At 44.2% G+C, this 24426-nt stretch overlaps 2 protein-coding genes across 9 annotated transcripts in view; one reads left to right on the top strand and one right to left on the bottom strand.

The window, feature by feature from the left end:
• Window positions 1-503: 503 nt before the first annotated feature.
• LOC308066037 (poly(U)-specific endoribonuclease-B-like) lies at window positions 504-13687 on the top strand. Of its 2 annotated transcripts, none has more exons than XM_080392850.1 (7): window positions 504-2044; window positions 6801-6896; window positions 8813-8924; window positions 11172-11293; window positions 11380-11492; window positions 12083-12236; window positions 12641-13687. In XM_080392850.1, the coding sequence occupies exons 2-7, from the start codon at window positions 6837-6839 to the stop codon at window positions 12896-12898; spliced, it is 819 nt and encodes a 272-aa protein (XP_080248976.1). In that variant the 5' UTR covers window positions 504-2044; window positions 6801-6836; the 3' UTR covers window positions 12899-13687. The 2 variants fall into 2 exon arrangements, with proteins under 2 accessions (XP_080248976.1, XP_080248975.1); XM_080392849.1 differs by having other exon boundaries at window positions 6797-6896.
• Window positions 13688-13987: 300 nt separating this feature from the next.
• LOC308066033 (lactosylceramide 4-alpha-galactosyltransferase-like) overlaps window positions 13988-24426 on the bottom strand; it is a 33969-nt gene continuing 23530 nt past the window's right edge. For 2 of the 7 annotated variants that reach the window (XM_080392841.1, XM_080392843.1), the window contains exon 2: window positions 13988-15637. In XM_080392841.1, coding sequence (XP_080248967.1) covers window positions 14502-15637 — 1136 coding nt within the window. In that variant the 3' untranslated portion in view covers window positions 13988-14501. The other 5 variants (XM_080392840.1, XM_080392839.1, XM_080392838.1 and 2 more) reach the window with 5 other exon arrangements.

Here is a 24426-nt window from a genome sequence, read left to right as displayed (position 1 = left end):
CAGCACTTAGCCATTGGCCACCTTGGTTAGAAAAGCAAAATACTAAGGCCACAAACACACAGACATGCCTACATCCTTTAGAAACAGGTCTTATTGGCAGGGTTTCCTTGATCCTTGACCTTGGCAAAGGTCAGCATCTGATGCTTGAGGTGGCAGTTTTGTTAGGCAGAACACCTTCTGCAAGTCTGTTGCCCCATTCCTTTGGACATGCTGTTCGCATGTGAATCAGACAACGCCAAATACTCTCCCCATTCCCTCGTGCCAGAAAAGAGGAGCAGAGAGCAAGGGGAGCCTGCTGTCAGCTCCTGCACAGCAAATGTGCGCTGCCCTGTGCAATGGGTTTGACAAGGCACTGCTGATCTCTTCAGTAGAGAAAGCCAGCCCACGCTGTTAGCAAGGCTGCTCTCCGGACACTCGGGTCTCCTTACTGCCCGCGTTAGACAGGGGAATGACCCAGATTCTGCGCTGATCAGCCTTTGATCAGCACTTCGTTTCCGTACACTCTTTGGGATCCTTGAGTTTTTCTTAGCTCAACATCTAAATCATAGGGTTGCAGTTTTACAACAGATTTAAGTACATGTTTGGTTATGAAGTTGCTAGTGATGCTACCAATCAGACCTCTAGTTTTATCAAAGACTAACTTAAATCCACTGACTGCTGCTTGTAAATGGAAATTCCCTGGGCTGTTTCTGCTAATGTGAAAAAGGAGTTGCAATTTCCTTATAGATAGAGTATGCCTGCTGGCATTTGTATTTTAAATGGAAGCCCAGAAAAAGAGTTCCTGCATTCAGTTGATAAACACAGGCACTGTATTTTTTGTCATTTATCTTGCTTACCCAGAACTGCAGTAAATGCTAACAAAAAATGCTAAAGAAGATTGATGTTAAAATTAAGGATATTCAGTTCTGAGATACATTAATTTCCCCTACCAGTGTCAGAAGGAAGCTTCACTTCTAAGTGTTCTAAGTGAGCTAGCTGCATGTCTTGTCCCCTATGCAATTCCATGTGTCAGGCATCTTCATTATCGGGAGCTTTGATTGGCTCTAATACGATTCTTTGAAGGGGTATGGACCAGAGGTACAGAACCATTTGCATAACTGGTAGCCTAACATCAAACCATTTTGGCTTCTGTATATACATATAGGTTTAAACTTAAAGCTATGTTTTTCAGGAGCTAATTATTATTGAAGAAAAAGATTTTAAAAGTATCAATCAAACAAAAGTAAGCTTTAAACCATGTGAAGGTTAATTAAGCCACATAATGAACGAATGCTTCCCAGGCCAGGCACTGGAGTGGGTACCTGCACTTACTTGTACCTGCCACCACTTGCTTCCAGTGCTGCTTTTGTAAAACATTTCCTGATTAAAATGCCTCCTAATATTAACAATGTCATAACTAGCAATTTCAGCTGTAAATAGAAGCACACTTTTTTTCTTCCCCATCTATAATTTTTTTTTCTCTCTGAGTTATTATACAGCAAGACTAGAACAGCCCATCCATCTCAGTCAAGGCTTTCACACTTGAAGTGCTTATTTCTGGGCCCAAAATTCATACAGAGATCTAAAATCTGTTAGCAAATAACCCAACATAACTGCATATGCAATGCCGTGACTCATGCCTGAAGTTCGTACGGGGCTCTCAGGGCTGTATGTGAAACGCCAGGTGGGAGAAGGCAGTGGTCGCTGGGCATCTCAGCCCTCGCCCCTATATTCCCTGCTGCACTGACTGCCCGGGGTGATAAGGCGAAGCAGGAGCCTGGCGGAGGTGGCTCTGACTTCCTGATCTGAGTGTGCTTGCGCTGGGAGAGCTCAGAAGTGGCATTGTCCTTACACTCCTCATCTTTTTGTGGGGTTTGGCACCTCCTGCCTCTCCCTGACCTACCTGCGCTGCCTGTCAGTCTGAGTGACAGCCCTCCGCAGGGAGCAGCCTATAAGAGGGTGACAGCTCCATGCCTTGGACTACCAGGAGGATTCTGAGCTTCGGGTTGCCTTATCCCTGCTGAGTGTGTTTGCTAAGAGAAAAACTTCCTGGCATGGCTCATGGGTAAGAGAAAATCACATTAACTTTTCTCTAATGCAAAGGGAAGTGGGGGTGGGATATTCGTCTGGGAGACATGTAAAAAGGGAGTTACATGAAATACAGCACAGCAGTAACCCTGCTTCCTATCTCTGATCTGTTTTCCTAACTCACCTCAGCGTAAGAACTTGGTGAGACAACTGAATCGTAAGCTGTTTTAGCTAAAATAAGGTGATGCTAAGATCAGATTTTGCTTAAACATAGCTGATAACATAGAACCGATTCTCAAATATCACCTGCCTGCCCAGGACATCAACAGAGTGTTCACCAAGTAACTTTCCACTTTTATGTTTGTCCCTTGACAATGCATTTTCCTTTCCACCCACAAAAGCTGACTTATTTATCCTTTTGTATTTAAAATACAAGCTATAAACTGAGGAAAACATCACTGGACTCAAGTAAAAGACATACACACTGGCATAAGAGGAAAACCGAAAGAATTGCTTGTATCTTCTATAAGCCGATACATGTATTTCACAACATTTGAATGAGGTTTTTTTAAACGATTGCAAACTTCCTGTAAATGGCTGCTCATCAGGCTTTCTCAATGTTTTTCTTCTCTATGCCAAGATTAAAAGGCTTTATAAAATCAGCTGTTGTTCAAAGTATCTTTGAAGGCAAATTTACTTGGAGAACGTACTCCATCAACACTGCTTTGCAGGGCTCCATGTGAGCCATTTGCAATACATGTTTTTCTTGCTTTGACATTGTTGACTTACTCACATGATTTGCCACTGTCCCTTTAATTATCTTTATGTGTTGAGTCATTTCTGATTTATAGCAATAAAAGACTTCTTCTTGGGGCACATTCTTTGGATAGAATGAAGGTTTCATATAAGAAAATCACTTGGAAAAGACAGGCACACTATGTGAAAGTTTCCCTTGAAAGCTATCATAAAATGGAGATGTTAGATTCTTTTGCTCCAGCCACACAGCTGGTGCATTAGAGTTACTATTGCAAAGAGCCTCCCCCAAAAGTTTTCTCAGCTCTTACAACTGCAAACTAAGTGTTCTTGTTATTCGGGTGGTGCTTTATGCACGTAAGCACATCCAATTAAGACTCCAATTGGACAAAATCCAATAGGCCAGGCTTCTTGCAAAGAAATAATTTATTCTATGTGAAAGCACAAATCTGACAACTAAGACATTTCACCATAGGGAGAGGATTGAGAATTAATGATAAAAATCTCTGTTTTGAGTCATACATGCAATTGTATTGAAAACCAGAGGGTAAATACATGACACATTTTTTTCCAGGAAAGCCTTACCTAAATGCTGTGTGTCATGGATTTGCATGAAGGTGTTGGGCTCCTTCTGTTTGAAGTTGTCCCGCTTTGTATGTGTAAGCCAAGTTTATGGACGTTTTTTAAAGAAATACTGTCCAGAAAGAGGTTTTACAACATGACTCTGTAAGTTGCTAAACAAGTTCTTTGCTTTGGCAGGGATGTAGGTTTTGTTATTCTAATCTTCATTTACAATGTGTGCAGGGGCTCTGCTGTGTTTGGAAACTAAAGGGGCAACAAAACAGAGAGGAAAAGTCCATGACATTATTGTGGTAGAATCCAGCAGAGAAAAAGGAGAGAAAAGGCTTTTATTTTCTAAAATCAAGTTACTTTAGAGTTTTGGGACACATTTTCTGAATGCAGGAATACATTTAGTAGATGTATTATAGTAATATAATACATATATAGTAATATATAGTAAGATGTATATATTAGTAGAAATATATTTATTAAATAAATACGAAGATTGAATTCTGTAGTTATGCTTGTGCTGTAACCCTCGCCCGAGCAGACATCTTGAGCTTGCCTCCATGAGCTCGTGTGATATTCCATAACATTTCTAAAGGAGGAAAGATCAAACAAAGCCCTACAATGCTTTATAAACACAAGAAAAATCTGCCAAGAGCAGAGCAAGAACAAGCGGTAGGTACTGAAGGGATGACAGATTTTCTGTAGAGGTGACTTTTACCAAAATACATACATACTAAAATATATGTATATAAAATACTGTATACATGGGGAAAAAAAAATTTAAAACATCAATCCTAACATACCCCATAATATTTCACATACCTTGGATATTCAACAGATGGCAGAGTCCTCTTCACCACTAGTAGTTACTTCCAAAGTGAAAACTGTATTAAACATATTATGCCAGTACTCAAACAGATGGGAAAAGCTGATGCAGCGGAGTAGTCAGCAGGAAGGTCCAGAACTGGGGAGGAAAGTGACCCGATAAGACTAGGTCAGTCCAAGGTAACATGAATGTAGACTTGTAGTTTGAGAAACATCTCTGGTACTGTCCTGTGAACTTCCCAATCCAGCTCTCGTGACTTCAGCCAAGCTGGTGAGATGAACAATTTTCTGTTTAGTATTGGTTTGTGAGCTCTTTTGAGAAGGAATTACTCTTCTTAAGACTCTGGAAAGAATGTGGAGGCATGGCTGAATATAAAAATGCCGCTGGTGGTGGCTTCCGTGGTAGGCTGTGAGGCTGACTCCCCGTGAAGCTGAGCAGGTGCCTTGTCTGGGCTGCACAGCCAGTATGGGTAATGTGATGCTGCAAGTCACACTTCTGCTGTATAAGCAGAGCCTGGGGTTTGGGCAAGGGCTGAATATGTGCCCTCTGTGCCAGCCTCCTTCTGCTCCACTGTAAGATCCATGCAAGTACTTGTTCCAAGCAAAAATCTTCTTTCATATTCATGTTTAACCCTAGCAACAAACATATTCTTTGGCTCCCATATACTAGAATCTTTAGTCCTTTTCCTTCTTTCAGGTATCGGTGCTTATTCAAGCCCAGTTCAAAATTCAAGTTCAAAATTCCACCAGCAATGATCTCAAAGTATTGCAAAGCCCAAGCAAAAATGGACTGCCGGTGCCTCCAGCGTAGCTGAGGTATACGATGGCTCAGATGCCCCGTTGCAGCAGACCGAGGTGCGGCAGCTGAAGCAGTTACGGCTGTCTGCCCTGCCCTGCTGCAGGAGGTGGCTTTCCCCACTCAAATAATGCAGTGTATAATATGACTATCATATATGTCCTTTACGCTCCTCAGCTGCTGCAGCTTATCTTCAGGGGCATTAATGTAAAGTGGCTGCTTTTGCCTCTTCGCTCAGGGATGTGAATTCCTTTGGGCAACAAGCTCTCAAGGAGTTAAGCACAGACTGCTTACACTTTTCAGGATTTTAATCTTGGGCTGCATGAACTCCATCCCACAGTTACACTGACAATTCTGGAGAAAAAGGATTGCTCAATAATGTGGAAATAAAAAGAAGTCTCAGTGCTCCAGGCACAGTTTGCCACTTTCTGTTTCTTTCAACATGGAGCTTAGGCCAGCAGTTTCTGAACCAGCCATGAAGTGCAGTCCAGGACAGAAGGCACATAAAATCTTGCTGTACTGCTTCTAGACTGTTCTCCCCCCATTTGATTAATGCCCTCTCCTCTGCTATGACTTCTATTCCCTGCCTGCCAACAAGGGGGCAGGTACCCACCTGTCCCACTTTTTGCTCTTCCTGGCTCTCTGCCAAGCTCTGCAAGCTGCCTGACACCAAGGCTGCCCTGCCAGAGGACTGTTGGTGACCTTACCACAGTATTTGTTTGCTGTTTCTGCTAGAGAGCACGGAATTTGCCACTGGCAGGAGGATGCAGCAAGTATCTCCATTCTGGCTAGAACAGAAGGAGAAGGCATAACAGTAATCAGTTAAGGAGGTTCAGAATTGAGCTTGAAGGTGCCTTGGTTCAGTCTGGGAAAACCAGTTGTTAAAATCATGGCAAGTTGCCCAAACTGGCGTTTGAAAGAAATGTCCATCGTTGACAAATTTCTGCACTTTTTTTCTTTTCTTGAGAACATCTAATTTGGAGGAGAAATTAAAAATTATCAAGCAGTTCTTCTCTGAGCTTCAATACATGTGCTGGTCTGTAACTGATTAATTCAACTGTCAGTCATTTAAAGATTAACCCACTTCTTTTTCCTCTCTACTGTGTTCTTTGTCTTGATCTTATGTGTTAATGTGGACATAATGCCCTTGAAAGTGGAGCTGCCTTTGGGCAGTCCATCACAAATGGCAACCCTTCCTAAACCTTGTTAATAGGATGGATAGACTTCTGAAAACTTTACACTATTATGCAAGACAAAATTCCATTAAAATGAGGAAAGGCCAGCCCAGGAAGGTTTGTAAGTGCATAAGAGATCAGTCCATGTGAGAATTTTATTGTATGCAGACCCTGTATTTAGAGTCTCCGTTTCAACTTTATGCTAGGAAGGAAAGAATATCTACTGTGGAGTCTTGCAGGAAAAAATGTGGGAAGAGTGTATGTAAGATTGTGGCTAGAAAAGCATCCTAGAGAGAATTCTTTGCTTCCTGTTCTGTTGTGTAGTGTTGCTGCATGCTGATAATCTCCTGTTTGCCACTGGTTTTCACATAGAATCCTCCTGAATGAAATGCCACCATCTTCATTTTTATTTCAGTGCATGGAAAATCTAAAATAACCTTAGGGAAGGCTCAAGTTTCCTTACAGGTTACCTGCATTCTTTAGATACGAACATGAATCATAAACTCTATGGATTTTAGAGCAGCACTGACAATAAGGTGTGGGGAGAAGGGAAAGCTGTCCTGATGACAAGCTAGTATCCAGAACATACAGTGACATTAGACAACTCTTTACTTGCAGAAGGAACGTCATGTGTCTTTTACAACACGTATTTCTCTGAATTGCTTGACAGGAAGGCCTTAAATCATGAACTTTCTAAACTTTTCAATGAGATGTGGGATATGGATGTTAACCGCCTTATGCCTGGGAAAGACTACACTATTGATTTGCAGGTAACCAAACCAATTGCTAAATCACGTGAGTATCAAGGGCAGTATGGTATTGTAGGAAAAGGTGTCTGCAAAACTGCTTTTTGCTAAAAGAGTTGCCTATACTTCATTGTTTCCACTAACAGAATAGGCAGGACTTCCTAATGATGAAGGATCACTTAGGAGCTGGAACAGTACAGAGAGCACATCAATGGTCCACACCACCTAGATGCTGGTTATAAGTGGAGTCTCTGAGGTGTCTGTCTTGGGTCCTATAACACTTAATCTTTGTCAGTGGCCTGGATGATGACATGGAGTGCAGCCTTTCCAGTTTTGCAGACGACAGCAAACCATGATGATCAAGTTAGTATGCTCAAGCTTCTCTTCAGCTGAACATAGGCAGGCTGGAGAAATAGGCTAAGGAAGGAACATCATTAAATTCAACAAGGGCAAACGTAACCACAACAGGATACCCAGAGAAGCTGTGAAATCTCCATCTCTGGAAGTTTTCAAGGCCCAACAAGATGACACCCTGAGTAATATGGTCCAGATTCAGTGCTGACCATACTTTGAGCAGGACTACAGATGTTCTGAGGTCCCCTTCACCCTGGATGTTTCTGTATATTTGTGACTGCTCGTGTTTATGGTCTGGGTGACCTGCAGTGAGGGAGAAGGGGAGATAGGTCCCAAGTCATTCTTGGGGGAATAAGGGAGGATTTTGAAGAATTCATGGTGTGCCGTAGCACAGAGGTGTGGGTGAGGAGGGTTTCAGGGTTGTTGCTACCAGTCTCAGGGAACTGTGAGGGAGGAGTGGGTATCAGATTTGATGAGCAGCCATTTCACTCCTTGCCAGCTCAGCGCAGCGCAAACATGACCATCTGTTTTGGCCACAAATGGCAGCAGGCCACTGAATATCCAGTATCCAATTTTGTACTCACACAAGTGCCCAAACAATTTATTTCAACATTGCTTCATATTATAAGACATAATTTTTGTTGCTGATAAACTTGAAAAAGGAGTACCTACCTCAGGCCAAAATGTGTGGGGAAAACTTCACTCATATGGTTTCTCCATTTCTCAGGACAAGGCTTTAGTTACCCCTTGCTCATGTTAATAAACTGCTACTCATTGTTTCTCCTCTTTCCCTGAGAATGCCCTCTTTGGAACAGAAACTTGAAAATTGTCAGGAAAGCCTCCTTTCCATTTTGGATGTGCTTATTGGTAACATTGATTAAAATGACCTTAAACGCAGCCAAGCAGAAGTCCTTGAAAACTTCAGAGCACCAGGATGCACCGGTCCAAAGCTGGTGGAGCCGCACAGAACTATCTCAGCATCTCCCTGGCACTGAGGCAATGGCTGGGGCTGCAGTCATGAAGTCAAAAAACAAAGGCTGAGCCTGAGAGAGCCTACTCAGGAGGCTGCTGAGGAGCTGCATCATGATGCTCAAGCATCATCACAGAAAGGAATTAGACTGGATAGCTTGAGGAGTGGGGACTCAGGAGAGAAACAACCCCTCTGTTGCACTGCATGGCCTCACAAATTACATGCAGTCTATCTGCGGGTTACAAAGGAACAGAGAAGGAAGGTGCCCAAATCTTCTTTTTATTTATTTGTGGTGGGAGGAGGGAGCCTTACTTGTGATGCATATAGCATAGTAGCACAGCTGGTTACTGATCACAACTGAACTAGGACATGAGTCATCACAATCATCTGTGAAAATGAGTCAACAGAGAAATTTCAGGCTCGTACAGTGTCAAAGATTATGTCTTTTTTCCTTTATGCTGGCAGTTCTCCTGTAATGTCTTCTCTTGATTCGTAGGAAGACAATTCCTAACAAAGAATCCTGATAGCATTATGGGGTTTGTTTTGATTATTATAAAAGCAGGCACTGTCTGCTCTAAGGACATCTTTCATTGTTTTACTCTGGTGTTTCTCCTAGGGAAAAGCAGGTGCCGCACAGCAAGCTGACAGTGCTGTGCAGGACAGCGCAGCCAGACGGCTGTTTCATAGCGTGAATGAAGAACGCCTGAAGAGCATAAAAACTTTTGCAAGTGAGACCCATTATTTTGTTAATGGTGGAAGTGAGTTGAAGAATCCATGCTGGTTTTTATGTGTTTGCCTAAAATGTAACATCATATATAATGTGGATGGTGGTGAGGATCATCAGGCCGCATGTCATTTGAAGGTAGTTTCCACAACATTTGCATGGAGGTTACCTATAGCCTCACCCTTAGGAAGAACATCCTTTTTTGCCTTAGCCAAAATCAGAATTTCTTTGTGGTTCTTCCACAAGTGAATTGGATGAGACTGTTGTCATTGCTTTGATGTTATTCCATGTATTGAAAAGGACACCAAAGTAATTTTTTCCTGCTTTGCTCACAGATTCTAGCCCTTTGGGGTGGTTTGATGCTGGCTGAATGACAGGTGCCCACCAAAGCCGCTCTATCACTCCCTCCTCAACCAGACAGGGGAGAGAAAATATAATCAAAGGCTCATGGATTGAGACAAGGACAGGGAGATCACTCAGCAATTACTATCACAGGCAGAACAGACTCAGCTTGGGGAAAATTAGTTTAATTTGTTACCATTCAAATCAGAAAAACACCTTTCCCCCACGCCTCCCTTCCTCCTGGGCTTAATTCCTGATTTCTTTACATCCTCCTCCAGAGCAGCACAGGGGAACAGGGAATGGGAGTAACAGTCAGTCCATCACACACTGCTTCTGCTGCTACTCCCTCCTCACACCCTTCCCCTGCTCCAGCGTGGGCTCCCTCCCACAGGAGACAGTTCTCCATGAACTTCTACAATGTGAGTCCTTCCCACGGGCTGCAGTTCTTCACAAACTGCTCCAGCGTGGGTCCCTTCCATGGGGTGCTGTCCTTCAGGAACAGGCTGCTCCAACATGGGTTCCCCGCAGGGTCACAAGTCCTGCCACCAAACCTGCTTCATTGTGGGCTTCCCATGGGGTCACAGCCTTCTTCAGGCATCCACCTGCTCTGGCATGGGGTCCTCCATGGGCTGCAGGTGGATAACTGCTCCACTGTGGACCTCCATGGGCTGTGGGGTCACAGCCTGCCTCACCATGGGCTTCACCATGGGCTGCAGGGGAATCTCTGCTCCAGTGCCAGGAGCCCCTCCTGCCTCCTTCTGCACTGACCCGGGGGCTGCAGGGCTGTTGCTCTCACTCAGTCTCACCCCTCTCTCTCACTGATGCAGATTTCTTTTTTTTTTTTCCTCCTTCACATGCTGTCAGAGGCACCGCCACCATGGCTGATGGGCTCGGCCTTGGCCAGCGATGGGCCCGCCTCAGAGTGGCTGGCATTGGCTCCACTGGGCATGGGGGAAGCTTCTGGCAGCTTCTCACGGAAGCCACCTCTGTAGCCCCCCAGGTACCAAAACCTGTCCATGCAAACCCAATACACTCTTTCAGATAGCACTAGGTCCACAGCTACTTCTTGCATTTCTGTTGGGGGCTATACTTCAAGCATGCCTACGAACATATGTTTCTTTCCCTGATTTTTCTTTTCCCCAGATACAGTTCCATTAAGCTGATTGAACAGCTGGCCTAATGGGGAGCACAGTTTTTCTCTGTTCCCCCCACTCTTCACCGAGCCACACAGTTCTGTGTCTATTGAGGGCAGCTCTGGTACTCACTGAACCCTACACCAAGTCCCTTCAGCTCACTAACCTGGCAGAAAATTACTTAAGTTCTTGACCACAAGTATTCTTCTACCAGCTTGGTGTGCTGAATCGGCCCCCCGAGTCCGCTGCATGTCAGAGCACGAGTAGATGAGGTGACAGGAGGGATCAGGTGGCAAAAGGGGTGCAAAGGAGAAAATGAACACATCCACTCAGTGGCCACACGCTCAAGCTCAAGCCATGTCATGTAGGTTTATGCTGTATTATTCCTCTACTGAAGTAATGCTCACAAAGCCTTCTGCCAGCATAGCTCAAGTTCATAAGCCTATGTCCGTAATTTTGGTGGTCAGATGTGATTTGTTTTGGTAGAAGGTTGTCACTGCTTCAGCACTTGGTTCCATAAGGACACTCAGTAGCAAGCTGTTTATCTTAAAAGAACATCAGTGGTCTGGCCTTGAGTCACCTCTAGACCTACACCCAACAGCCTAGCCAAGCATTAAATTTGACATATATGTGAATGTCTTTCTCTAAGGGCTGTCAAGGCATGTCACATGGCATCTTTTTATGATGGCACTCCCTCATGTCTGAATCACAGGTATGATCAGGCATATGGCATGTTCATCGGGATGAGCGTGCTGAAAGCTTCTCTTTTTCTGCAGCCTTTATTTCCTTGTTGGACAACTATGAGACATCAACTGGTGTAGCAGAAGTAGTGACTCAGGAAGAAATAGCTGAAAACAATTGCTTTCTTGATGCTATCTTAGAAACAGAAGTCATGAAAGTGAGTAACACAAGATCTTTTTTAGTCACTGAAAACACTGAATTAAAAAGTAAACTGTGTGTGTATCTTGGTTTTATATCCTTCAGCTAGCTCATGAATATCTGCTTAAAAAAAACCTAGCAAAGGCAAACCTTACCGATTTCAAATATCAGCTCTATGACATCTGGTTCCAGCTCTATGCCAGGAAAGAAGGAGACAGGTATGTTTGATGGATATGGCCCCTGATAATCTCTACACTATTCTGACTTAGGTAAATACAAGCCCAAGTGCCATCTGTTACACACAGAACTGGAAAACCACCTCAGAATACGGCCTAAATCAGGTGGTTGTTGCTTCTACACAGGTTGTGTTTAAAGACTTACCGATCAGATACTAATAGTAATTGACCATTAGAGTATATAGCCTCCAGCTGCACTTTTTGTCCCTGATCACAGGCCTTCAACCGCAACCATTCATGCAGTTCTCCGATCTAGAATTCATCAGTTTGTCTGTTAGTCTTTTATGGGAGACAGTGTCAGAAGGCTTGCTAAAATCTGGACAAGCAGCAGTGAAGCATCTGTGGCATTTACTAGCAACCTTCATCATCAAATACAAATTCAGACTTCATGGCTAGATTTCATTGCAAGTTTTGTGCAGAGTAAGAAAGAAACCCAAACAAATCCATACAAATAAAATAACTGCTCATGAATCAACCTAAACAAGCTTGTGCATCTTCTTGCCTTTTGCCTCTGCCAATTTGAACTATTTAAACGTGTAAAAACCTATCTAATATTCTTTGGTTTATTACAGACCTGATTCTTGTGGTTTTGAACACGTTTTTGTTGGAGAAACAAGGCGTGGTAAACAGATCTTAGGTTTGCACAACTGGGTGCAATTTTACCTTCAGGAAAAGCGCAATCAAATTGACTACAAGGGATATGTCACTCGGAAGAACAAAACCAGGGTAAGAACAACCAGGGTGCCTTTGCAAATAAGACAAATGGAACCAGAGGTAAAAGCTGTCGTAATGAATCAAGGCACAATGATGCAATCATAGGTTCAACTGTTTTGAACCTAATTTGCCCAGGTGTATATAAGCAGAAGAAATACTTGCATGCCCTCAAGTGCAGCTCCTTTTTTTGCAAAAACTATTTTAAAAAGCATTGCTGGTGTTTACAGAATTGCAAGACTGCTGAAGCTTAATTGACATAAATGATCATGTATACTCCAGAAGACAGGAAAAAGGCTGTGCTCCAGCTATAGCACCCTGGTACAGCAAGGGTGACTGAATCTTGCAGTGCTCTCAAAAATCTGGAGTCAGAAATTCTATCTGTCAACATCATTCCATTGTTTTGTTTATGCTTTCAGCCTGACAAAGACGACCAAGTTTTGAGCATCCAGTTCAGCTGGAAGGGCTCGGTCAAGCCCATTGGAAGCACCTTTATTGGTGTCAGCCCGGAGTTTGAATTTGCCCTTTATACCATCATTTTCCTGCTGGCTGAGGAAAGAGTCACACGTGAAACAGTGAAGATAGAGGAATATGAGCTACAGATCGTTGTATGCCGCCATGGGCACCACATTGGAACAGCATATCCAGTACTCCTGAGCACCAGTAGTGAAGATTAGTAGCTAGAGCGATCAGGCAAATTTTTTTGGGGGGGGGAGGCGGTGGGGGAGATGGGTGGAACAGGACACACAGGACCAAACAGTACAGTAAGCTGTACTTTCATGTGTTGTTTTATACAACTTATTTCAAATAAAAACTGATTACTCGCTTTTGGTCTGCAATTGAGTATTTAATTAATAGTGTGCTGTGGCTCAGTGTCTGACAAACCCTGAAACATAACTGCTGCTCACATTAAAGGCTGGATCGAACTTACATCAGCCTTCCTTCACACATGATAAAACTGTACTTTTCAGCAGATAATGGAAGAGCAATAACTGTGCATTGCTTAAACTTTGCCTTCCAGGCAGGAACATTGATTAGGCACAAGCAGAACCACACTACGTATTTTTTCTCCTCATTTCCTAAGAGGTTCACTTGAAATGCATTTTTATAATTACAGTGCCCTGGACACACAGGAAACACATTCAGCTGTGAGAATGGTCATCAGATCAACAGCGGGTCTATCGCTGCATTGGCTCTGCCCAGGTTTGCTAGAAGCCACGGCAGGCTTGATCTCACCTAACTTTGAAAGTCCATACGCACCTGCTCCCGTTACAGGCAGCGGTGCCTGCAGTCACCTACCTGCTTGTGGAATCTGCATTAGGGCTAGATGAACGGCCCTGCCTAATCCATTGATCAGATCCCCAGTGACAATAACAAGATGCCACTGGGGACACTGGTGCTAGGCCTGGACCTGATCAATGGTCCTGCTGATGTGAATATGTCTGCCCCTATTCTTCCACAATGTGTTCAATACTCCAGTGGAAGGAAGGTAATGCTTTTCCTTCTCATAGGAACGCAGAAACAGGCAGATGCTGAGACCCTCTGAGAGTGCAAGAAGGGCTGGTTAGATACTCATATGCCACAAGACTATCTTCAACGAAGCAAGGATCTTTACTCACACTGGTAAGAGAACTGCTTTTGTCTATTTGTTTTACTGAAGAGCACCAGAAAAGTCAGCTATTGCTGTGGAATGTAAAACAGTAGAAAAGATCATTTGAAATAAAGTACCTTCAGAAAGCAAGAAAAACTTCACACTGAGCCATGCAGAGATTTAAAATGTTTTCCATTTCTTAAAGCAATTTTAATATATTCCCCACCTATTTCACCAGCTGTAAGAATCTTTACCACTCAGGGAATTTGGTCCCAAGCTCCAGTAAACAGTGTCCTACAGAACCGGGTGGCATTTATTTACATTCTTAGGAATGTTACAGAAAGCAAGGTTTCCTTCTTGGAAACTACATGAGAGGATTTTCAGGCCTGATACACAGGAGCAGCAATTGAGAGAACAGTAACAGAGCAGCAACTGGTAGGCACCAATGAACAGGTTCACCCTTCCCTGCGGCATCCAGGGCTGCTGCAGGACAACAAGAGATGCCAAACTCAGGCTCTGGTATGTATTTGCAGCATGTAGGATCTGAGGCAGGTATCGGAAATGGTACAAAATCACCGAGCTGTCCTAGAATACCTGCTCCATGGGCTAGAAGCCAGCTCTGTGGAAGGTGAAAGGCACGTTATTTTCCTTCAGGCTGGGGATCTTTCCCGCAGCCACGGGCCCACAGGTCACGCTGCAGGCTTTGACTGCTCTTCAGAGGCTTTCTTCATGATGTTGTATGTGGCAGGGCAGAACTGAGAATACAGCTGAGCCAGAAAAGCCTGGGATGTGATCTCTAGCCTTGTCCCATGGCTCAGTTTGTTCCATATATGAACTGCGTAGGTGTTATTAAGGAGCCTGTGAAGCTCCAAGGAGCTGATTTCTTCAAATAACTTCTTCCAGTCCTCCCAGTGAATAGGATAAAAGGCTTCTGTGGCAAGGGCATTCACACCTTTGCAGCTCATACTCTTCTGGATCCTACTGATGGAGCACCACTTCTTGAAGACACGTGTTAGGAGGTATGGGCCCTGGTGCCCCCAGACCCAGCCGTTGTAGTTCTCCACAAAGTCCTTCATGCAAAGCTCAATGAACTCATGCTTGGGCTTGAAGGACAGATAGGCCCCGTTCAGTACATCCTGAGACTGCATGCCAAGGGCATTGGTGAGGTTCTTTAAGTTCTTAAGCACAATGAAGTCTGTGTCCAAGTAGATGCCACCAAATTTCCACATGATGGTAATTCTACAGGCATCGGACAGGATAGGTAAGAAATAAGGCTCCTGGCGCTGTTGAGCCTGCAAGTACCACTCTGCCAGAGGTGTTCCAGAGAAAAGCTCTGTCAAGTCCAGGGGCCGGATTTCCACGTTAGGGAAGCAGCTCAGCAAGGAGAAACCCCAGTGGTTGGGTAACGAGGCGTTACCATTTGCCAAGCCTTTCATGAGCACCACGACCCTCGTCCCAGGGTGTGTCCGCGCCGCTGACTCCACAGAGCACGTGAACAGGTAACTTGGGCTAGTTCGCTCCGAGGTCTCCACAAAAAACACATCCCCTGGGGAAAGAGGGGGCCCACTGGCAGTGGGACAAGGAAGGGAAGACAAAAACTGTCCAAACCTGCTTTGTGTGGGCAGGCTGTAGAGCTGGCCCTCAGCATCCTCCTCAGTTCTCCAGTAAAACCTTACAGAAGCAAGGAACACAAATGAAATGATGAAGATAAACAGAGCCTTGAGCCTGTGGCTCAAAAGCACAGTCGTCAGTTTTGTCAGGCAGTTGGGCATCCTGGGCAGTCTTGTTCCTGTCAGAGCGTGCTTCCCAAGATAACTGTTGTGACCTGAAGGGGAAGAAAGAAGAAGACACTAATAGGCAAGGCAGCAGACCATGAGCCTTGGGACAGTGTCACAGCAGAGCAGAACTCTCCTTCTTTCACCTCAGGGCAGCATGATTAATGTATGCCTTTAGGTCATTCCTGAAACAGATTCCTGGCTTCTCTGTATTGTGACAGGGCCTTCAGATCCCACATCAATAACTACTGCCCATCTCTGGATCCCTCTCTTTCAAACATAACATAAGGACAAGTCTCTCCTTTCTGTATATCACAAACCAAGATGGATCCTCAGTTCTGTCCATGTACATGGTCCACATAAGTTATGCTTGCAACTTGCAAAGATAAACAGCATTTGACACACAAATGGAATACCTTCATGGTGGTGCACAGTGAACTCAGGGAATAGCATTACAGTCCTCATCTACAACCTTCTAGAATGCCAGGTCATTCTGGACATGAAACATACATGAAAAAAAAACCTAGGATGAGGAAATAGGAATGCTCTTTATGAATATTCCTGGAGCTGTGTCAACAGATACTGTGTGGAACTGCTGCCTTGATGAGAGTTTTTTCTCATGACAAGAGGTTTTCCTCCTGATACACAACCTGTCCTTCCCCAAAACCAAACACAATACAAACACAATACAAAACAAACACCCCAGTGCTGTCATCAGTTCCCATCAAGAGGCCTCAGCCTCTCAGGCTGCTGAATCAGTTGCTGCCTTTTGAAATCAACCACCCACCCCTATAGAGAGCATGGCTCATTTTTCGTGGGACTTTAGCATAGCAGAATGGATGGACAGGGGGACGGGAATTGATATAAAGCAGTTCTTGAGACAGACGCTGACGATAAGGACAAGAACTGTCCAGGTAAAGAGAGTTTCAAGGCTGCTTCCCAGCTCTGCTTTCCTGCCAAGTCCTCACTTCTACCTCCTCCAGCAGATGGTGCTGACCCAACCGTCATCAACCCAGGATGGCAAAGGCAATGCTGGCTGTGACCTCGGCTCTGCCAGTGGAACCACGTGGTGATGGGTATGCAATCCACTCTACCCTTACTTCCTCTCTTTGTCCTGCAAAAGGGAGGGACGGAAAGGAAGAGATTATTAACAAGGCAGTAACAAAAAGAGAAGCCATTCTAGCTACATTCTCAGCCCTAGCATCAGCATTTTTGCCCTTGGCTCCCCTTAAAGTGAAGGACAGCAGAACCAGCACCTCCTGAGCCCAGCACGCGGGGCCCCAAAGGTCAACATGCAAAAGGACATGAAGCAGCAGCAAAGAGGATGAAAGTAAATGGCCTCAAGTTGCACCAGGGAGGGCTTAGATTGGATACTGGAAAAAATTTCTTCACCGAAAGAAATTTTGTTGTCCAGCTTTGGAACAGGCTGCCCAGGGAAGTGGTTGAGTCACCATCCCCAGAGGTATTTAAAAGACATGTAAATATGGCACTTAGGGACATGGTTTAGTGGTGGACTTGGCAGTGTTAGGTTTACAGTTGGACCTGATGATCTTAACAGTCTTTTTCAACCTAAACAGTTCTATGATTTCTCTGCCTCCCTCTGCTCCACCTCCAAATCCCCACGCTCCAAAACAGAGAACTTCAGGAAACAGCAAAAGATTTAATCAAACAGCTGTAACAAGGAACAGGACAGAGAATCTAGCCGGCATGATCCCATTTGTCATTCACCCCTGGTTACTGCAACTGAGTCACATACAAAACTCCCCATGCAGCCAGAAAATGACTCGTCGGCTGCACTGGGGGGCTTCCAAATGCAATAGCACAGAGCCACCACTCTCCTCTAGGCACTGGGGCCTGGGGGACAGAGGAGAGGCAGCCAATAAACAAATCATCAGCTCTGGATTCCCAGAACATTTTTTTCTCCTGCAGAGAAATGCCAGCATGTGCTGTGAGTGTTACAGGCAGAAAAAAAAAAAAACACTCTGCTTTTTACCTACCTGCTTCCCCTGCCCTCCACACCACAGCCAGCTGAATCCTGTAAATTATTTTTAGCTTGGTAAACTGTAGAAGCAAAAGAGGTACAGGCTTGAGGGCACAAAGCCTTTGCTGTAGAGCAGGCAGGAAAGCACGGTTCTAATCTAACAGTGAGCAAGCTTCAAGGTTATATGCGTATTTTTAGGAAGAGGAGGAACTACTACAATCATGCTTCTATATATTTAGAAATACATTTCTGCTTTTGTAGCGGACGAGAGGACATTCTAGACGCTGCATTAACCAATCCATTTATTTCACGAAACAAACACAGGAAATCTGGCTTTCTACCTTCCTCTGAAATCGCAAGGGCCATTGTACAGAAATTGCAAATACTACTCACCTGTTCCTGCTTTCAAGACACCACAGAAGGCACTGCTCAGCTGGACAAGATTTTTAAGAGGTTAGTAGTGTCTCTGGGAGTGCCTACAACTCTATGGTGTGGCACTCCCTTTTTCTGATTAAAAAAAAAAAACAACCAAAACCAAACAAAAAAATATGGTGAAAGATGGACTCTGAACACTAGGAGGAAAAAAGCAGATCAAGGAGGATGTGACGTTACGCATTCAGCTAGTATACTGGCTGATACAAGGGTTACACAGCTGTGCTGTGAAGAACCCATATAATTAGAAATCAATCAGGAAAAAAAAAAAGGAAATTGAAACCTCATTATCACTACACATTAAGCTTTGTACTGTGGCAGGAAACCAGTTGCTGTTTTCTACTCCTTTGCTAAGAATTACCGGTGCTCACACTGCTTGGGCGGCTGCCATGAGAACTGAGCTGAGTTTCAGAGCTGCCTCCTCCCTCTCCAAGACTTCAGTTCTGAACAAACCTTTGAACCACACACTCTTTCAATCAAGTAATTTACTCATCCATTTGGGAATACTCCCTCTTATGCCAGCTACTTCATTGAACGATGTTGTGAAGTTCAAGTGTCTCTTATTTTATGATAGAGTTCCCACTTTTCCCTGTGCTCGACAACAGCTGACCTTCTCTTACAGAAGACGTGGGCGCATTCATAAAATACCACCTTTATCCCTACAGTCACTAAGTTTAGGGTTTACTGCAGTTTCTACGCAGTTGCCTGCAACAAATGTCAGGCCTATTGCTCTGCAGCTTCTCCGGCCCCTTCCCCCTCCCCAAATCCTTTCAAGCACTGCAGCACCACAGAGGGACTCATAAGATGCCAACACCAGGGAGGCTCTTTGGAGAGCACTTTAAGCTATTCCCAGCCCTTTCATTGATGGAGCTCTCCAGGTCTCAGGTCAGGTCCCTTCTAGTCACAGAAACACAGAAGGGTTGGGGTTGGAAGGCACCTCTGGAGATAATTTGTCCAACTCCCCTGCTCAAAGCAGTCACCTAAAGCAGGTTTCTCAGGACTGTGTCCTCTTGGCTTTTGACCTTGTCCAAGGACAGAGACTCCACAACCTCTCTGGGCAACCTGTTCCAGTGTTTCACCACCATTTCTTTCATTCTATTTTCCCATATTTCAATTCAATTAAACAATGATGCCTCATCCCATCACTGGATTCCACAGAGAAGTGTCTAGATTGTCTTCTTTACCCCACCCATCTTCAATTAGGTTTTGACACACTTTGACAAGACACCCCCTGAGCCTGCTCTTCTCCAAGAAAAATTATCAGAGCCCTCTCAGCCTCTCCTCACACAGCATGTGCTCCAGCCCCTTTCTCGTCTTAGTAACGCTTCGTTGGACTTGCTCCAATATGTCATGTTTTGCTTTTACTGGGGAGCCCAGAACCAGCACTCCAGATGTGGCTCACCAGTGCTGAGTAGAAGGGAAGGAATTCTTCCCTTGACCTTGCAGCAATACTCTACATAACGCAGCCCAGCAGGCTGCTGGCCACCTTTGCCACAAGGGCACACACTGCTGGCTCATGGCCAACTTCTTATCCACAGGACCATCAGGTCCTTCTCTGCCAAGATGCTTTACAGCTGGTCAGCCCATGTACTTTTCTCCTCTCCTCAAGTCTATCACTGCATTGGCTCTGCCCAGGTTTGCTAGAAGCCACGGCAGGCTTGATCTCACCTAACTTTGAAAGTCCATACGCACCTGCTCCCGTTACAGGCAGCGGTGCCTGCAGTCACCTACCTGCTTGTGCAATCTGCATTAGGGCTAGATGAACAGCCCTGCCTAATCCATTGATCAGATCCCCAGTGACAATAACAAGATGCCACTGGGGACACTGGTGCTAGGCCTGGACCTGATCAATGGTCCTGCTGATGTGAATATGTCTGCCCCTATTCTTCCACAATGTGTTCAATACTCCAGTGGAAGGAAGGTAATGCTTTTCCTTCTCATAGGAACGCAGAAACAGGCAGATGCTGAGACCCTCTGAGAGTGTGAAAAGGACTGGACTCAAACGCCACAAGAATTTTCGCAACCCTGATTGCTAAATTTAAAAGTCTAGCTAACTGATGCAGTGCTGGAAATATGCAAAGAAAAACAAAACTAAAACCCCAGTTCAAACAAAAACTGTAAAACTTACAGACACATCTTACTGCATAAGGGAAAGGCTGACATTCAACTGATAGCAAGTTTCTCTTGTTCCAAACACAAAAAGGATAAAATGTAGTACAACGGGAACAGAAACAGGGCTGCTACAACAGATAATCTTGTTACTCTGCCATGCAAGGACTCCAACCAAACTGATGCTGCTGGATCAGCACATGGTCACATCTACTTTTGGTGGGCCTAAGGAGTACTGGAGCACCCTGCACTGAGCAAAGGGGTTTCCTGCCCTACATGACCATCAATGTGCTTCACTGGTATTTTCCTTGGTAGCAAAACCACAGATAGAAAAAAATGAAAACAACCAAAACTGGACGGTAATTGGATCACTGGGTGATGGTACAACATGAATTACGTGAAGCCACCTTACATGAAGCCAAATAAGCACGACCAGTTCCTGCAATCCACTGCTTTTCAAATTGTAACAGCAGATACTCAGAAGTCCCTGAAAACTGGCAAATCATTCCTAACAGGAAAAAGTGCACACTGTTGAGTGATATTGTTCTAGAACATCATCAGATCTTTGTGACAGTTCAAGGACTGATAATATATGGCAAGAAATAAGCTGTACAAATTCTTTAAGAGCATGCATTTAGCGATGTCAGAGAATGAAATATTACATTCTTAGTTCACACTGAAAGCAATTAGAATTGCTTTTATATAATTACATACATTTACATAATTGCTTTTACATAATTTTCAGATTATGACTTCTGTAGAATGTCTCAATCCTCCAGGCCTAAACCTTAGTAAAACCAGTATAAACATCTGTCTTAGCCAGAGGCAATCAGATATTTACAGGAAAACGGTGGCTGTGTATAGTGCAGAAGTGCAAATGTTGTTTGCAAAGTAGAATATAAACTAAGGATGTGAATAAGGACTTCCCTTTTTTTTTTTATTTTCCTTCTCTGATTTAATTGATATAGCTTATGCCTACACAATTAGCAGATTTAATATGTGAAGCTAGATAGACCTGCAAGTAAGCAGAAAGTCATAGGAAAGAAGATACAAAGGGATCATCTAGCTATTACCAAGTACACCTGCTGAGCAAAAGGAGAGAAGAGGGAGAACAGAGAGTAACAGAAACAGAGGCACAAACTAAAGGTTCTGTTTTGCATAAAATTTTGCAAGAATAAAACTGCAAAGGAGAAGCCCAATAATCCCTGACGTCTAGGCACTCACTGATCACCTGCCCAAAGGAACTGGGAAGGATGATCGCCTGGGTGCCTCTGACTTTGGCTGCTGGAGCTCAGGCTTGCTGTTAAATACACCCTTTGTCTTGACAGCCAGGCTGCTCTCTCCTAAGCTGGTCTGCTTGTGGAGTGCAGGGAAGCAACAAACCCAGCTCCGAGGCTGTGGAGAGGAGAGAAGCTGAACTGCTAAGCAGGCAGCTGCTGAGGCTGGAGAGAACACGAATGAGAGTCAATTTAGAATTTGAATATTTGATCGATTCATAATACTGCCAAACAAGAGGACCCCTGGGAAAACTGGAATGGTGATTCAGTGCTCCTACAGTGTAGAAAATGGAACTGATTTTCTACTAATTTGAACTAACAGTGTCCAGCTGATATAAACCCAGGCAGAGCAAGAAACTCCTTCTGGTCTTGTGAGCTCTTTGAACCAGTCTTAAAAGGACAATAACCAGTGCCTGCCCTGTGAGCCGACCTGCACATACTGCACAACCCTAGGGTTGCTGGGAAGAAGACCCAAACCTAGTGGCTGTGTGTTCAGAGGAGATGAGGTGGATTCTCTGTCCCCAGAGCTTTCCCACTTCTCTCCGTTTTTGTGTCTTCCTCGTGTTGGCTTCTTGCTCCCCATATTTGCTTGATCTCACCCAGCAGTGCAGAAAATACATGGTGACTCTCATGCTTGTTCCTGAAGAAGGGAACTTTAAGAGAAATATAAGCTCTATCTACCTCTATTATTAACTAAAACGGATTGAGAATATAATTCTTTGATGTCCCTCAGAACATGCTTAAGTGCAGATTTACAAGAGAGACTGGTTAGAGACAGTTTTTTATCTTAAACTGAGCAAGATGCTTTGGATGGTCCCTTTCATAGCCAACATTTTAAAGCAATAGCTGTGCCCTCTCGTGGCCAATTCAACTATCATTCCTGCAGTGCTGTGCATCAAAAGTAGCCTGGGTTGAAGGAAGGCACTGCTGGGGAAGCAAGGGAGAGTTGCAGCACTTACCATGGGACCCAGTGCTAGAGGCACTGAGTCTGGGGCTGGGTTAGAGAATCTGGTGCAGCTGAGATCAGCCAGAATATGTCATGAACATCCAAATCTAGCTTTGCAGGCTAAATCAAAGCACACTGTGGCATACCTTTCCTCCTTTCTTTATTATTGCTTGTCTTTGCTGCATAATTTTTAGTGCAACTTCAACTACCTTATGCCATTAGACTATTCAAAAGCTACACTTATGGTACATGAAGTAGAAACAAAGCAACATATCTCTGATCAGCCTTGGACGAAGTGATTGCACCAGTTCCAATTGTCTTTAGGAGAATGGAGTACTCTTGAATTTAGTGATGTCCTTCCAAGCAAGCATGTGGACATATGAACAGGAAAACACTGGACAGGGTGCATAAATTTGCTACAAATTCAGTAACAAAAACAGAGAGGAAAAAGGCCCAGGAAAGTGCTGCTGCATACCCAGGTAGCTGCTAGGGGTCTTGAACAACATCAGTGATCACAAGCAGCCCAATAGGGGTATTTTGGGGATCCACGAGGAGAGAGTTGAAGATCTCAACTTTCTCCAGATTTATACCACCAAGAGTAGAAGAGGTAAGATCTGACAATATCAGCATTCAGTGGGTAACTAACTAATCAGTCTGCTAGGTATGGAAGAGCAGAGCAGCGCCAAACAGGGATCAATCTACCAGCTAATTCCCCTAAATACTAGGGGAATTAGTATTTAGTATTTTAGCAACAGTTTTAGAGCTCCTCCTTCTGTCCCCAGACAGAATGGCTGACCAAGCACGTGGGAATATTTGAGGTGAGATGAGGGGAAATACTGCAACTGTAACGTGTATATTAGACCAAGGCATAAGATACTGCAGCTATAGACAAAGGACACTTAAGGCACCTGTCTCTTAACTGCATCTTTTCTACTTAATCACAACTTCACCTTTCCAGGGTGAACCCTGCAATATCCAATTTCACTTATATGTTTTTTAGAACTGAGTTTTCTCCTGAAATAAAAGAAAGAACAGTGAAAATACCCACTCATAAAGTGTAATGCAGTGCTGGATAGCCATTTCGTGGGGTAAGAAGAATTAAAAGCAAGCCACAGCAAAGAGTCAGAGGATGATATTAGCAAGTTTCTGCAAAAAAATAGATTGTGGGAAGAAATGATACGGCAGTATTTATAGCTGTTAATGCTCAAACCACTGTATAGAGAGTGGCCATAGGTGTGATGGCATCTCAATGAAGTTGTCCAGAAAAAAAGTACAGACCCTGTCTGTTACTTGCAACAGAGAACCAATGAGATATGTAAGTAATGGCCACAAACAGAAAATCACATAGCCAGTCATGGTAACATAATGAAGCTTCAATTCAGCTTCAGTTTCCCTAAATACAATAAGCAGTAGCCTAAGATTAGTGAAAAATTATCAGTAATGCTGTTGCACTCAGACAGAATAGGAAATTTGTGGAATTAAGATTGAGTTGTAACTCAGTCTTGTAGCTTCCAAAAAAACCAGGCATGCTCAATTTCAGCTAAGTGAGCTTGCTCAGTAGCTTGCTCAATTGTAAAGAAATGATAACAGGATTACCTTGCACGCAGTGACAGTGCTATTTGAGAACAGTGGCATGTGAATTCATAACATAGAGGCATCCTTCTAATATTACCAGTGCTGTTAGCTACAGTGTGAGTTGCTTGCTGAGCAAGCTCAGAGGTAGTGCAGTGGTACACCAGAACAGTGCATGTGAGCAGTAACCCCTGAGCCAACTGGGGAGCCCAGAACTGGATACAGCACTCCAGATGTGTCTCACCAGTATGGAACAGAGGGGAAAGACTGCCTCCCTTGACCTTGTAGACAATGCCCTGCATAACGCAGCCCAGCAGGCTGTTGGCCACCTTTGCCACAAGGCCACACTGCGGGCTCCCAGTCAACCTCTTGTCCTCAGGTGCATGGAGTTACCCACACCAGTTGCATCTCTCTTTGTTGAACTTTATAAGATTCCTGTTGGCTCATTTCTCCAGCTTGTTGAGGTCACTCTGAGAGGCAGCTCAACTGCCTAGTGTATTAACCACTCCTCCCAGTTTTGAA

This window comes from Falco punctatus (assembly GCF_963210335.1).
Source record: "Falco punctatus genome assembly, chromosome: 6".
NCBI classification, from domain to species: Eukaryota; Metazoa; Chordata; class Aves; order Falconiformes; family Falconidae; genus Falco; species Falco punctatus.
Note: the sequence above shows the minus strand (reverse complement) of the source record. Positions and strands in the feature narration are given on the sequence as shown.

What these genes read in the sequence shown, in the direction of transcription:
- LOC308066037 (XM_080392849.1), top strand. An exon ending in GAGCATAAAAACTTTTGCAA is followed by an intron (nt 8,925 to 11,171) that starts GTGAGACCCATT and finishes CTTTTTCTGCAG; the next exon opens with CCTTTATTTCCTTGTTGGAC. An exon ending in TAGAAACAGAAGTCATGAAA is followed by an intron (nt 11,294 to 11,379) that starts GTGAGTAACACA and finishes TATATCCTTCAG; the next exon opens with CTAGCTCATGAATATCTGCT.